Source organism: Mucor velutinosus, assembly GCF_035048745.1.
Source record: "Mucor velutinosus strain NIH1002 chromosome Unknown tig00000041, whole genome shotgun sequence".
Classification (NCBI taxonomy): domain Eukaryota; kingdom Fungi; phylum Mucoromycota; class Mucoromycetes; order Mucorales; family Mucoraceae; genus Mucor; species Mucor velutinosus.
Genome location: NW_027041905.1, coordinates 2,531,043 through 2,546,135, shown reverse-complemented (window position 1 = coordinate 2,546,135; position 15,093 = coordinate 2,531,043). Strand labels below are relative to the sequence as shown.

The window sequence follows — 15,093 nt, the reverse complement described above, 5'->3', positions numbered from 1 at the left end:
ATCGAATTCTTTCAAAATGATACTCCAACATGAAATACCAAGAAATATAACGACCCTATCTTTTTTTGCAAATCAACAATCTCTTATATAAAAAAAACACACTCAATAAATTGTTTTTTTTTTTTAACATAATCATCATTGATTTTATTCCATTAATTGCTTTATTTGAGGATACAAGGGCTGCGGTTGTTTCAAATGCTCTTCTATGGTGGCTTCATCGTATCTCTCCACATGAGCAATGACATTGCAGATAGGTGGGAAGGGTGTTGTCTTACTAAACACGAGGTATCGGTGTTGATGATGTATATAACCACGAATATAACCCTGATTTACAAGTTACCAAATCAATTAATGTGTGTCTGCATCTGTTTGATTTCATCGCGTGATGAAGCCTGCTTACCTGGTTCACTAACGATACAACAATGCACTCCAAATCATCGCACTCATAGGCCTCATCACCTTGACTGGACAAGACAAAGGCACGTAGCATTGTGTCGAATCCCAATTTAGGCCCGGTGACAATACCAATCTTCTGTTGCATAGCATAGGCATTCTTCAACAAGCAGCGCCACACCAGCACAATGCCTCTTTCTTTCAGAAGCAAATAAGTCAATCGTTGATAGAAATAGTCAAAGTAGGTTTCCAAATGGTCGAGAAAACCATGGATGTTGCCCGAACGGATGGTGTTGATCAGATTGACGTAGGGTGGTGCTAATTGATACTTTTCAAGTAGTTCCATCGATGGGAAATGACCCAAAATGATACGTGTAGGGATCAGGTAGTGCAGAATCAATCGTTTGTTGTGCCATTGATGAGCATGGCATTTCTCAAATGCAAACATGAGGCAACTTTGAGCCTAAATCAAAGTGTGAGTCAGGTATCTCTCCCCTCCTACACAGCCCATTTGAATAGTTACATGCTGCAAACGTCCATGATAAAGCGCATATCGCCCAATGTAGTATTTGTAGGTCACTTGTTGACTGATGGGAAACATATCTAGTTCCAAGCCGCCCGAACTGATATTGGAGATGAATGTTTGGCACATTCTGACAGAATCCAATTTAAAGTACACTTTGAATGCCAAGTTGGTGATGTGAAATATGCCTTGTCGTTTGGAAGTCTCCATGGGTGATCTATCCGCCAACATGATGTTGAATACTTTGGACACTAGTCTAGCTGCCAAGTTGGCTTTGCGAGCTTTTCCTCGTAATCCCATTTTGTCCACCTATTGCCATTCCAGCTTGAGTGTCTATGGTCTCTCACAACAATGAAACAACTTACACGAAATGCTAATTGCACAAGCGATGTTGAGAGCGATTTAATGACGGGCATCATGTAAAACGTATCGGATCCATTGAATACTGGTATTAATGATCTATGTAGACTCCATCAGTCTTCAAATGCTCCAGCAGCATCTCTCTACTTTTTACCTGTAAAAGTTTGCAAACGTTTCAAACACAAAATCAATATCTGTGCTGGTTAGGTAACGAACGACTTCCATGTAGTTGTTCGTAGCCTCTGCTAGTGCATAAGAAGTGTCTTCCAGTATACCATTGATCATGTCTTGTACTTGGTCGTCGCTTGTCTATGAAGTTAAAGCCACTTTGTGAGTAAGACAGTACTTGAACCACACAACGAAATCGTGGTATTACGTGTTGAAGATCTTGTGCAAGTGTGTTTACTGTTGGACTCGAGATGTCGATGGTGATCAGCCTACTAAACAATGCTTCATCTTGCGTTGTGTATGCTTGTTGTATTTGATTGGCAAAATTCCTGATATTTGCCATGATATATTGTTGTCTTTTGTAAAGCAATCATGTAAAACAGGTGTGTGCGTGGTGCTGGTCTAGTATATACTTTAAATTGATAGCCAGCCACTCGACCTGAAAGCGATTTCGAGTCATAAGCTTTTTTTTTGCCCCAGGTAGCATTGAAGCCTGTACGGAAGAAAAAGGTTTGGCGCTCTTCCTATGCCAATACCTGCCATGATAGAGGGGCCATCCTCGATCTGATGGAGCAAGAAGACAATAGTGAGGCTAGAAAAATAAAAATAGAATATCAAAAGTGGTTATATCCGTGTCGACATCAAGAGCCCGTAGTAGATACAGAATAAAATTACATTTTTTAATTATAAATTCAAGCTATCCAAAATCATGCTACAGGTATTTTTATATCTCCAAGGATCCCCACTGACCCGTCTAAATCGCACACCACGCATACCCCACAATAGGGGTATCTTGACAATGTAAATGTCAAATCGCACAGCTAAAGGGTCCTTACTGGTATCCATCGTGTCATCATCATCCGAGATCATGTCTCCACCCATAGAGCACTCGAATCGATCCCTCTTTTCACGGTACAAAATGCTCTTCTTGTTCAAGGTACGAATGATTTCTTGGCGAATGACAGATGCTTTCTTGTTGGATGTCGTCGCTACAGAGAACAATCCCTTTAGATACACAGATTTCACAGCATCGTCTGCTTTCTGTCTTTTGTCAAGATGCACATGTTCCTCTTCGTCTACTGCAAGCACGGGATCACTAGTGGGCAGTGTCAATAGAGCAGAAATAGCTCTGTCTTGTGGATGCTGATGTTGTCGTCTTCTTACTTCTTCATCTTGACCTGCTGATAAACTGGCAGGTCCTCGACGCTCCACTACTGAGGATGGACGACGATCAAAGTGCTTTGCTGCTGTTGTTGTTTTGTGCTCGGTGTCATGTTGTCTGGATGGCAAATCTTTGACTGTAACTGAAGTAGCTCTTTTCAACAGGCCGTTGAACTTTTTGCTCAATCTACCGTCGTCGCTCACATTGCGTGCATCTGATAAGGAGTGCTGTTCAACAAGAACAGGAGAACCATTCAGAGTAACAGTGGGGGCATCTTCCATGGCCGTTTGCTTGGTGATGATTACTGGCACTGCGCCTGAATCACGTCTGCCTTGTCTTGTATTCGCCAAAGGTCCATCTACCTCCTCCTTCTCTTCTGGTTGATGATGTCTGCTCAATCGACGACCAAGACGACGGAAAATATTAGGCTTGTTGGTGGATCCACTCGTGGAAGTAGACGTGGATGCAGAGAGGGTCGATGTGGCTGATGCGTCTGATATCTGTCTGCGATGCCCGCGTCCAAAATCAGGGGAGATGTTTGGCGAAAGAGGAACTACATCCAAGGCATGATTGACAACAGCCTGCTCCTGCTGTGTAGTTTGTTGTTGAACGTGCGTCTTGCCATGTACTGTGTAGGAGACGCCAATGGTACCTTCTTCGTACTTGGATGAACCATCTGACAGATATTCCTGTTGATCCATCTGTCTCTTGGCCAGAGCATCTCTTTGCATGCGTTCTTGCACTAAATAGTAGATGGAGACCAGGGGATGATAGGCAGCAGGTATGGACTGAGGATCATTCAGGGCATAGGAAAATGATCTTCGCCTAAGCAAATGGCTGCAAGGCGCCTCCTCGAAGGGTTGCTCTGACATCAGCTCTACTTGTCTAGCACTGGATTGATATGCTTCAGAGGTAATGATGGCTTCAAGTTCGCTTTTGATGGCTTCTTCTGTACCAAACTCAAACCCTTGCATACCACGCACCACATTCATATCAATGGGCAGTTGAAGTGGTTTCCGTTTGGGCAAGTAGTTTTCTACTGGAGCATCGTAGCCTTTGTTCATCCAAGGATGTACAATGACCTCCGACATGGTCGCTCTCTGTTTTCGATGTGTCACCAACATGCGTTGTAATAAGCTTTTGCAGTCAGATGACAGGTGTCCAGGATACTCTACATGGCCTTGCTTCACTTTGGCGTGCATGCCTGCCATGGAGGGATCGTCAAATGGCACTTGACCTACCACCAATACGTACAGTACTACACCAAAACTCCAGACATCGACTTCAGGGCCCGTGTACATACGACCATCCAACAGCTCGGGCGCAGCAAAGTAGAGTGAGCCGCAAAATGTGGACAGATGAGAGTGAGGAGAGAATACATTGGATAGGCCGAAATCAACGATTTTGATGGTACCAGTCCGAGAGATCAAAATGTTCTCCACCTTGAGATCTCGATGTACAATGGAATTGCGATGACAGTAGTCTACAAAGTGCGCTTAGCTTATCACTCTCTCCTAACAAAATAGAAACTCCATACCTAATGCACTCGCAATCTGTCTAGCAAATTGTCTGGCTTGTCTCTCTTTAAGTTTACCGTGTGAAATGATGTAATCCAACAACTGACCACCATCTACGTATTCCATAAACAAGTAATAAAAGTTGTCCACCAACACCATTTCATCTAGTCGAGCAATGAAAGGGTGATCCAGCAGGAGCATGATGTTGGCTTCTCGGATTGTACGGATTTCTCGACTGATTTCGACATCTCGTTCTTTCTTTGTGGGCGGTGTTGGCTTGTTTAATGTGAGTCTACGGGGAACAATCTTGACAGCTACCTATATCCATGTATAGGAGCATGTTAACTATGTCTGCCTGCTTCCTGACAGGTGTGTTCACTTGCCTTTTCATTTGTCTCGGTATTTAATGCTAATTTCACCTTTCCCATGGATCCTTTACCCAGCGTCTTGGATAGAAAAAACTTGCCAATCACTCGTCTGGGTCTCATCATGGCATGAGTAGCGGCATCATTACTGTTATTGCTGCTGATATGGTGATGGTGATGCTGATGATGCTGAATGTTGCTATTGTAGTTTTGATCGGGATGTGCTTGTATTGGGGACTCCATTAGTTTAGATTTGTTGAATAAGAAAGAAGAAAAAGAGACTATGAAGATTTGAAACAAAGGTTTAAATGAACAAAAAAAAAAAAAAAAAAAAAAAAGTCTAAAATGTTTTATTCAAAAGGTTTTATGTACCAAGCGATGGCGGGCAGCGGCGGTTTGAGATTATTATATGTTTAACGGTAGTTTGTATTAGGAGGATACATTGGGGTCTGTGGCGGCTGTGAATAAGCATGATTAGCATCATAATAGCCTTGAGATGGATAAGCTTGTTGCTGGGAAGTGTAGAAATCTGATGAGGGCGGCAATGAAGTATAGCTCATGGTGGAATTCCGATCGCTGTACACGCTGTTATGGGGCATTGGTGGCATCACATTAGCAGGATAGCCTTGGTGTTGTTGCTGTAGTGGTGGCGGCTGAGCAGAAGCAGGAGAGTAGCCGCCAGCAGTAGGCGGATTATAGACTACAGAAGACATGCCTGACATGGGTTGAATCGTAGGAGATGGCGTATAAGGAGCGTTGTTGGGGACAGCACCATTTGGAGTTTGAATATGAGCTGTACGAGCATCAGCAGCATCAAACGCAGATGTGAATACAAAGATTTGATCTTGAATGACACACTCAATCTTGATTTCAGTCAAACCAAAGTACATGCGAATGGTCAAGGTAACTTTATCGCCTGGTTTGACACCTTCTAATTTAGGCATGCGAATAGGAAAATGACCGACCTTTTGGATTTGTGGATCGGTTGTGAGACGTGGGACAGGCCCATCGCCATCATACGCATACAGATCTGAATCCGTGTCATTGGGATAACTAATCACAAACGTCTTGCTGACACATTCATCGACGCCCACACTCTGTCCCTTGTGCACATACACGCTGAATCGCTGTCGACAGTAGTTTCTTCCATCCACGCCTATCACCGAGAATTCAGGTGGATCCACGTCGTTTTGGAACAACATGCGCGTTTCTACACCATACGTCCGTCGAGACACACGCTCTGTCACTGTCTGTGGGTTCAAGCCAAAATACACAGCACCACGCACCACAGCCAGTTCACCACGGGGAGGTACGCCAATCATACCTACGCGATCTGCAAAGATGTCTTCTACGCGCTTGAACAGATAATTGGACTGGCCAAATCCACCTACCAAGAAGATGGCTTCCAGGATGGGCGATTGCATCAATTGGTTATCAATCAGTCCCAACACTTGTGACACCACTGGCTCAAAGATCTCGTTGCAGAGCTCGATAGCAGGGAGCAGTAAACTCCCGTTTTCGAGTCCAATGGATTCATCTGTTAAATCACCCAAGTCCATTGAAGCTGGTAAATCTAAAAAGTGATCCTCTTCACCATCGAATTCAGGCTAATTTGCACAGGGTTCAGCATGCTTGTCGTATAGGGTGTTGCAAATCTACCCACCTTGATGATATTCACAAATGTCTCCATGATATGCTCCATGGCAGAATCGTTGATGGGTCCAATATGAGCAAATTTCTTCGTGATGTAATCACGCATGCGAGAATCCAAAAATCCGGATCCACACGTAGCACCATGTCCATTGGTCACTTCTTTCAATGTTCGTCTTATGAGGGATAAGTTAGCTTTGCATGATATCACATTCACCCAAATCAACCTACTTTCCAGGGGATTTCTCGTCAATTTCAAAAACTATCAAATCCACTGTGCCACCACCCGCATCACAAATCATAAACCTCTGTCCATGTGATAGATTGAATTGTTCGGATTTCTTTTCGCAATACAATGCTGCTGCTTCAGGCTCTGAAATCAAGGTGAGTCGCTCAGGTGGATCAGAACGTAAAACGAGACCTGCTCGAATAGCTGCTTCACGCATAGCTGCTTTTGCACGATCTGTCCACATGGCAGGTACCGTTAAACACTAACAAACATGATTGAGTATTCTCTCTCTCTCTCTCTCTCTCTATTTTCTTCAATCACACTTACATAGCGAAATTTACTTTGATCGTAATTTCCTGCAAATCCTTTCAGTAATTCAGAGCACACATGATTATGAAACAGCTGTAAATAATCAGCAATGACATCAATGATGTTGAGGTTGTTTGGCAGTGTTTCGTTTTGTAGATGCTCGTCAAGGTACAATTTGAATTTGGAGAGCAATAAAAGATCCGAGCTATTTGGCTTCATGGCTGTTCGTCTGGCTCCATGGCCCCAATCCATGATTTGTGTGGAGCCCTTTCTGTACAACGACAGTGTAGGAGTCTAATTAAATCTTATTGTTAATAGCCTTATTTCACTGATTGCTGAAGCACCTTTTACCTTGGGATACACGTTGTTGTTCTGCTTTGGCCTAAGTTGGGTTCATGTAAGCTATATCTCTTTCAAAACACAATCTCCACTGTCTCGTAGCCCACCATTTCACAATATCAATGACTTCTTCATTCTGTGCAAAAGCGTAACAACATCCCGAGAAAGTAGTACCTAATGAACTGTCAACTGATTTGATTTCTGCATCTACAATAGCAAACCTACCAAAATCAATGCCTACAATAACAGGATAATTGTCGTAGTTGATACCAGAGCCGCTTGATGCCATCTTCTTGCTTTTTACCGGGAAAAAAAAAAAGAGGAATAAAAGAAAATAAAAAGTATAAAAATAGATTTGCCTGTCAAAAAAAAACTCTTCAAAATCAGAGCCATTTCTCCGGCAACACTATGTGGTATATCCACAGGCTATATTCCAGTCTTCTCGTTAATGAAGTGTGCAATGTACTAATTAATTAATTGAAAAGGGCATTGCAATTAGCGGATGCATGAATAAGATGTGGAGGGGGGGGGGGAGAAGCGTTGTGCGGCATGGTTAGTATGTCAAGAACAGTGCTATTTTCTGGAGTGTAAACATGCTGTAAATGGCTTGAATGCTATATCAGCTTTATATAAAAGAGCATCCATTGCAGAAAATATTGGAGTTTGATTATGATATCAATGTCTTGAGTAATTTTCTATAAATTGCAAGATGGAGCAGCTTCTTGGGCTTGACCCTGTTGAACCCAGTTGCCGCAAGTTTATTCTCTGTCTTGTACCAGAGGCTTATTATAAACAGGCTCTCTCTTCAGAATCGAGCCCTCTATTTGATTATCGCCATTTCCCTTCTTCTGTTTGCGCTGGATTTAGCTTGGATTAAGATGGGTCGGCTCATTCAGTCACGCTTTATCAAATTGAGTAACACTACTACCACATTTTATCTCTTCTCTTTTGCTATTCCATTGCAAACACCATGTTCAACCAACAAAAACCAGCGTTTAAATTCGTAATCAAATCAAAAATAGAGCCAAATGCTGTGAATGATATCAAATTAGATACAAAGAAGGATGTAGCAGCGACATCTTCTACTACAACTGCGATAGTTTCAGACGAAAAGAAGCGTAAACGCACAGAAAAAGATGCCACAGCAGCAGCTCCTATTGCCACTAAAAAAGTAAGGATGTGTTATTATTTCGCTTTCATCTTTGGTCTAACTAGAATACACAGGTCTGCAGTCAGTTGGAACGCTGGAATAGAAAGAAAGAAGAGCTCAAACATGAATCAGACCTTCAGACAGAGCAAGAGATGGCCAAATCCGAGTACGCCGACTTGTCTGCAATGGCATGTTTATTATGTCAACGCAAATTCAAGCAGAAATCAGATTTGGAACGACATCAAGCTATATCTGAACTTCACAAAGTACAACACATACATACACGTATCCAAATGTCCATACGTTGTTGCCCAAAAGGGGGGGTGGGGAGAGTGGGAGGAAAGAGGGATTGCTGGGGCAGTGAACTATGGACATGTCAGTTTCGACCTTGTTAAACAAAGATTATGTTTTTTTTTGGCGATGATTTAGAATAACCTAAAGGATCCAATTGCTGTCAACAAGGCCAAACTCAAGCTACAGTTCATTCAAACAGACCAACAAGAGAAAGAAAAGGAGCAAACAGTAGAGGTAAGCAGTATTGACATGTGATGGCTGTGCTGTTCAGAATGTTCACACGATGAAACTAGTATCGCAACCGAGCTGCTGAAAGAAGACAAGCTTATGGACAGCCAGAGAAGCCAGTTTTATCCCCTCCTTCTTCACCTACTCATCATCATAGACAACCATCCATGATACCGAGACGTGAGCAGTAAGTCTCAACTACTTAGCATATTATGGGGCGTGCATGTGTGTATGTGCTAACTCTTTTACAGGCCCATCAACCAAGCATCCATGTATACGCCTATCGCGGATGATAACAAAGGTGCTCGTATGTTGGCCAGCATGGGTTGGAAGAAGGGTGAAGGTTTAGGCAAAGATGGATCAGGTATATTGGATCCTGTTAAGGCAGAAAGCTATGCACAATCTGCAGGTATTGGATCAACAGTCAAAAGAGATGTGGGATCTGGAGGTGGCACTTATCAAAGTAGAACACTCGATACGGTAAGTGGTTGCAAACTGATTTGCATTGAGCAAAAAAAAAAAAAAAAAAAAAAAAAAAAAAAAAAAAAAAAAAAAAAAATGGCTGGAAATGTTACGACATGTGGGTAATTTATTAAAATCAACATCTATATGAAAAAGGCACGAAAGAGACTTTACGGTGATCGTTAGATGAAACATGATGTTTCTCAATAAAGTAGTATACCTTACAATATGTACACGAAATTAAGTGATTTGAAAATTGAACAGATACTTTTCAATATTCTGGCCGTACAAAAAGCCTTTTGATGGCAAAACAAGCCCAAAAAGTGACATAACGGCCCTTTGGAACAAGGCTCGAAGCGCGCGATACAAGCTTGTAAAACTAGAGAGCATACCGCCAGCCTACGGGATCACCGACTTGTATGTTTCGTTCTTGTTTCACTACCAAGAGACACTGCAATACATATCGCTCCACATCGACGAGAAAACGAAATCCGAATGATTGAATATGCATATCAGCAATCTGGAGCAATTCAAGTGTTTAACCAGGTTGACTGTTCGAGCCGACAACAATTACTTTACGTGTTTACAAAAATTGGACGAAATACTTAGAGGTTACGATCACACAAGAGCTTGGAACTGCATATTCAAACCAAACGATACAATGAATCTGATTTGCAGGCGTAAAATTATCACTATGGAGTATCATCGTACTAGCCCATCTATCGCGCTACGCTCAATGTCGGTGTCACCCTGTGGGCTCTCACCAAAGACGTTTTAAATCAGATTTTATAACATTTTGGTATATCAATTAAATTTTAAACAATCAGTTATTAGTTAGTAAAAGAAAGGTTATATCAGAGCTAGGAGGAGGAGAGGAGGTATTTCCCTCAGCACCCTTTTTGCTTACACTGATATTAAACAAAGCCTATTATTGAGACAATGTGAAAGAAAATTCAGTATGTGTACATCACAATTGCCATTTTCTGATAATAGAATTGTCATATCATTCGCTGCTACTGATGCCCTTAACAAGATGGCGACATAAAGCTGGTTAAAAATAAATACAGGACTTGTGTAAGATCTACAGCGACTTTTTTGAGATATCGTCATTGCAAAAGACACCTCCATGAGGCAAAGCTCCCCCAAAAAAAAAGTATTTGCGCTAAGCAATTGTCCTTTCAAGTCCACGATCCCCATTTAATTAGCATCACAATCATCATTGTCATCAACAGAAAGGCATTTAGGTCATCCAGCAGCAAGCCGCCGCCAAAATTGATTCAAACTCAGTTTTTTTTTTTTTTTCTCTGTTCAAGATTGGACAAAATTTGTCTTTTTTCGACTTCTTTCTTTTATTTTACGATATTCGACTATATAAAGTGTAATGATCGCCCTACTCTTCCTAATACATTCTTGAAGTACTTTTTAAGGCGCTTCCAATGGTGCTAGTTGCAATAAGTGTTTTGACTGAAATTATTGAGTAATTTAATAAAATTTGAAATGAGATTTTTAGCGAAAATAGCCAGATTTTGCATATGAAAGCCTCATAACAGTGGTTTCAGAGGTTGCTCTGGATCGAGAAAAACATTTTAATTTGATATATGCCATAGTAAAATTCTTTATTTTCAAGGCGAAAAACGCGATCGTTTGACTTTCGATGAAAATCATGAGGTATCCCTCATGGTTTTTGGTGGATTTTCGACGATCTCAAAAAAAAGTCGAGCAAAGGTGTCAGGAAGCACCTGCTAGTCAAAAGCAATTGTTTGGTGCTACTCTGGTAGGTTAAAACGGCTTTTAGCGCAAGAAAACACGGCTCAGATACACTCGATCTTTGCTGTGTTGTGCATAGTTTTGAGTAGTAAGAGGCAATGCAAGTATTTCAGCTATCCTTATATGAGTTGTTCCTATAGTTACATGCGTGGAGTACCTTAAAAAAAGCCAAATTCATTCTCACCGGTCGTTCATGGAGGAAGTCTTGCGTAGTGTTAGTTTAAATAGGATTAGCAAATCAAAGTTTCTGTATATGTCAAAGCCAATTAAGCGATACAAAATTTAGAGTGTTCTCGTGTAAACACCCAAACAAGACACAAACAGGAGTAATCTAGTGGCTTATGGACGAAAACAAAAAGCCTACTTGATTATTCTACCAATTTCTCACTTGATGAAACGTTTATCTCACATCAAGAAGCGACTATTCACAAAATGACTCGAATTAAACAAGAAGAAAATGCCATGGATATGAAGATTCCTGTTGATATCATGGACCTTCCGATCAACCAACCTCAGCAAGACGCGCCTATCACTATCTCCACAAGTAGCATCAAGAGAGGAAGAAAGAGCTCTGCTTCTCCAAAGCTAGAAGCTGAAAAGGAAGATTGTTCATTGAAAAAGAGAGCAAAAAATGTGGAAGAGGCATTTGTCAGTACAGATAAAGCAGCGGACGCATCTGAAGAAGGTAAACAACGACTGCATGAGCGTAGTATCTATAGGAATCTGACGCATCCGAACAGAAGAAAACAAAGTAATTCCAATGAACAAGGACAACCATTTCTATTGCCGTCGATGTAATATCAATATCAAAGGCTGTAGGGAATACTATGGCCATCTCAGGTCAGAACACAACATCAAGCCCAACATCAATCGAGTCAGACATGTGGATTTGCAGCCAGACATTGATGATCCTAACTTTTACTGTAGATCGTGTGAGAGACCTCATGCAGGTAGACATCAGTACACTACGCATTTGAAACGAGTACATCATATGTTGCTACAACCATTTAAAAAACCCAAAGATAAGGGTGTTCAACCTGATCCTTTCAGCCCCAATCATTACTGCACCGTCTGCAAGAAAGAATTCAGCAAGACAGGCTTCAAGAGGCATTTGCTGTTAGTACACAAGGTGAACCTCAAGGCTCTCCACACATAGCTGCTTTAATGAAGATCTTTCCGTTGTGATATTGACCGGCGTCCAAACACACATGTGGATGAAATGAGCAGCAATTCAATTTGCGATGGTGCCGTAAAATCACACAGAATTATAAACACTCTTCTGTTACATTATTAAATACTTTACCCTTTTCTCCCCTTCTCCTGTGTACTCCACCTCCTGCCTCTCTCTCCTGTTCCTCATCATATACCTTTTGTATATGAATTTTATAGTATTAAATTTCCAAAATGACTGAAAATCTACAACCATTTCACAGTCGACCATCACAGGATAGCGAGGTGTTTTCGTTAAGAGACGAAGACCCTCTATCGTTGCCTTCCGAGACGCTACTCAATGACCACACAACAAAAGAAAGAGCTATACAACAAAAAAAGAGTATCGTCAAGACATCTGCTATCAATCTGTTTTGGATATTGATGTGGTAAGTGTGTGTGTGCGTATGTTGTGAGCGCTGATGATTGCCAGAAAACTCAATCCTTCTTGTAGGTATACTGTAAGGAATCATCTCATCAAAAAAAAAAAAAAAAATACTATGTCTTTTTACTAATTTCTGTGCAGTTTGCCACCATCTTATCAGTCTACAACAAATGGATGTTTTCAGAAGATCACTACAATTTTCAATACCCTCTGTTTGTCACCAGCGTTCATATGATTGTGCAGTTTGTGTTTTCGGGCACATCGTTGCTTGTTGTACCTAAACTACGACCTACTAAACGACCCAGCGCTTCCGATTACATGTAATTTTACCATATGTGCACTGTGTTGTCTATTGAGTGCTCATATATGTGATGCTGTAATTTAGATACAAAGTGCTTCCTTGTGCATTAGCGACAAGTCTTGATATTGGGTTGTCTAATCTCTCACTCAAGACAATCACCCTATCATTTTATAGTAAGATCCTATTGATCCCATCGCTAGAACGCATACTGACACATACACACACTCTGTCTCTTATATAGCCATGTGTAAATCATCTACACTTGCTTTTGTATTGATCTTTGCATTCATCTTTAAACTGGAGAAACCAAGCTGGAAACTGATTTTGATCATTGTCATTATTACAGCAGGTGTTGTACTCATGGTATCGGATGAAACAGATTTCAATTTGGTTGGGTTCATTCAAGTCATGGCTGCTTCTGCTTTTGGTGGTCTGCGATGGTCCTTGACCGAGGTCCTGTTGAGAAAAGAAAGTATGGGCTTGACAAATCCGTTTGCTTCCATCTTCTTCTTGGCCCCTTCTCAAGCCATCATCTTATTGATCATCTCAGCTGGTGTAGAAGGCTATTTCACCATCTTTCATAGTGCCTTTTTCGCTACGTTTGGTGAAGGGTTACATACGGTAAGTGCCAGCAGGGTGCGTATTATGTGCTTGGGATGGTATACTGAAAGTGACGAACCAGATGGGCATCGTTTTGGCAGGCGGCAGTCTTGCTTTTTGTATGATCATGTCTGAATTCTTCTTGATCAAACGTACATCTGTTGTTACTCTCAGTGTGTGTGGTATTTTCAAGGAGGTAGCTACCATCTTTATCTCATCACTTGTCTTTGGCGACATCTTGACCATCATCAACATAATCGGTCTATGCATCACATTGTTTGGTATTGGCTTATACAACTGGCTTAAGTTCAAAATGATTACAGCAAAAGCGCGCAAAGAAACAGCGGCTATTGATGTTGGACAGGAGGAAAACTATCGACTGCGTGGTGCAGTGGGGGATGGTGAGGATGATGAGGGCGACGATGACTATGAACTCGACAGAAGTGCATCGCATCATCTATACAGTACTGTGGCTGAAAGTACACCCATATTGCTTGTCGATGGAGGGCTTTCTGCTTATCGAGACAGTGATGATATCCGGCGCTCTCATGATGATCGTTATGAGATGCGATAAACCTTTTTGATAGACATTTATGCATTTTCTCTAATAAATCCATTGCTCTTTTTATGGACTGGTTTTACTACATGTCAATTGGAAAAGCCTCTTAATTTTTTTAAATATGGACAAACTAGTTTTTTTATCTGGCTTTTGTCTTGTAATTAAAACACTTTAACATCATGGCACCAGCAAAGAAGCAAGCCAAGAAACAACAACAACAACAACAACAACAAATCGTTGAGAAGAAAAAGGTGGCTTCACCTATCAAAAAATCTGTTGAGAAGCCAAAAACACAAAAAGTCCAAGATTTAGTTGAATCTGCTTCAGGCGAGAGTTCAGCTGATGAAGAAGAAGAAGAAGAAGAAGAGGAAGAGGATGAGGATGAGGACATGGACTTGGATCAAGATGCCAATGTCGAAGGCGATGATGAGGAAGAGGACGACGAGTTTGATGATGATGAAATGGATTTAGAGGAGGATGGTGAGTGATGGCATGGTTCCGGATGCTGGATACAGGGCTCTGATGAATAATTTAGGTGCCAAACAACCCAAGAAATACAGCTCAGAAGCCTTCTCTGATGCCATGACTAAGATTTTAGCCAGTACATTGACTGGATCCGACAAGAGAGTAAGTCTGTTAAAGAGGAAAATTGCATAATGGAAAGCTAATACATGCCAAAGCAACCTATTCTTGCTAGATCAAAGGGATTAGAACGCAAGCTCGAAGATGAGAAATTAGACTACAAAGCACGTAAAATCATGTCAGCAGAAAAGAAAGCGCTGAAAGAAAAGGGCCGAGTTATTCCTGATTTCACTACCTTTGAATACGAAAAGAGATTAAGAAAGGTTGCAACAAGAGGTGTCGTTAAATTGTTCAATGCTATTCGCACACAACAAAAAGTGACAGAAGTAGCTGTTCAGAATGCATCAGAAACTCGCAAGACACTTTCAGCAATAGAAAAAGCAAAGAATGGTAGGTTTTGCTTGTGTGATTTCTTTTTTTTTTTTTTGATGATTTGTGTCTTATTTCCTATGATAGTGTCCACCATGTCAAAGTCAAGCTTCTTGGATCTTTTAAAGACTGGACAAAAATAAATCTCTGGCACACATTTTACCCTCATTTC

General features: G+C 41.2%; 8 protein-coding genes across 8 annotated transcripts; 5 read left to right on the top strand and 3 right to left on the bottom strand.

Moving 5' to 3' along the window:
* Positions 1–144: 144 nt before the first annotated feature.
* ATC70_001025 (uncharacterized protein) lies at positions 145–1,787 on the bottom strand (the record flags this gene model as incomplete). The annotated part of the gene is made up of 6 exons (XM_064820430.1): positions 145–324; positions 401–856; positions 917–1,225; positions 1,282–1,375; positions 1,431–1,585; positions 1,653–1,787. 6 exons carry the CDS (start codon positions 1,785–1,787, stop codon positions 145–147), a joined length of 1,329 nt encoding a protein of 442 aa, XP_064684350.1.
* Positions 1,788–2,128: 341 nt separating this feature from the next.
* ATC70_001024 (uncharacterized protein) lies at positions 2,129–4,731 on the bottom strand (the record flags this gene model as incomplete). Its single annotated transcript, XM_064820429.1, has 3 exons — positions 2,129–4,089; positions 4,144–4,437; positions 4,503–4,731. The coding sequence occupies 3 exons, from the start codon at positions 4,729–4,731 to the stop codon at positions 2,129–2,131; spliced, it is 2,484 nt and encodes an 827-aa protein (XP_064684349.1).
* A 170-nt stretch (positions 4,732–4,901) lies between these two features.
* Positions 4,902–7,304, bottom strand: RAB32 (rab32, member RAS oncoprotein; the record flags this gene model as incomplete). Its single annotated transcript, XM_064820428.1, has 7 exons — positions 4,902–6,095; positions 6,152–6,314; positions 6,370–6,629; positions 6,695–6,970; positions 7,028–7,058; positions 7,123–7,189; positions 7,241–7,304. The coding sequence occupies 7 exons, from the start codon at positions 7,302–7,304 to the stop codon at positions 4,902–4,904; spliced, it is 2,055 nt and encodes a 684-aa protein (XP_064684348.1).
* Positions 7,305–7,985: 681 nt separating this feature from the next.
* On the top strand, positions 7,986–9,335 carry BCS1 (Complex III assembly protein translocase and chaperone; the record flags this gene model as incomplete). The annotated part of the gene is made up of 6 exons (XM_064820427.1): positions 7,986–8,186; positions 8,240–8,431; positions 8,595–8,693; positions 8,753–8,874; positions 8,939–9,167; positions 9,306–9,335. 6 exons carry the CDS (start codon positions 7,986–7,988, stop codon positions 9,333–9,335), a joined length of 873 nt encoding a protein of 290 aa, XP_064684347.1.
* Positions 9,336–11,348: 2,013 nt separating this feature from the next.
* Positions 11,349–12,072, top strand: ssh4_1 (Protein ssh4; the record flags this gene model as incomplete). Its single annotated transcript, XM_064820426.1, has 2 exons — positions 11,349–11,601; positions 11,657–12,072. 2 exons carry the CDS (start codon positions 11,349–11,351, stop codon positions 12,070–12,072), a joined length of 669 nt encoding a protein of 222 aa, XP_064684346.1.
* A 248-nt stretch (positions 12,073–12,320) lies between these two features.
* Positions 12,321–12,518, top strand: MTO1 (Mitochondrial Translation Optimization; the record flags this gene model as incomplete). The annotated part of the gene is made up of 1 exon (XM_064820425.1): positions 12,321–12,518. The coding sequence occupies one exon, from the start codon at positions 12,321–12,323 to the stop codon at positions 12,516–12,518; it is 198 nt and encodes a 65-aa protein (XP_064684345.1).
* A 166-nt stretch (positions 12,519–12,684) lies between these two features.
* On the top strand, positions 12,685–13,985 carry ATC70_001019 (uncharacterized protein; the record flags this gene model as incomplete). Its single annotated transcript, XM_064820424.1, has 4 exons — positions 12,685–12,830; positions 12,896–12,984; positions 13,053–13,432; positions 13,494–13,985. The coding sequence occupies 4 exons, from the start codon at positions 12,685–12,687 to the stop codon at positions 13,983–13,985; spliced, it is 1,107 nt and encodes a 368-aa protein (XP_064684344.1).
* A 164-nt stretch (positions 13,986–14,149) lies between these two features.
* Positions 14,150–15,064, top strand: ATC70_001018 (uncharacterized protein; the record flags this gene model as incomplete). The annotated part of the gene is made up of 4 exons (XM_064820423.1): positions 14,150–14,450; positions 14,506–14,597; positions 14,651–14,942; positions 15,009–15,064. 4 exons carry the CDS (start codon positions 14,150–14,152, stop codon positions 15,062–15,064), a joined length of 741 nt encoding a protein of 246 aa, XP_064684343.1.
* Positions 15,065–15,093: the final 29 nt, after the last annotated feature.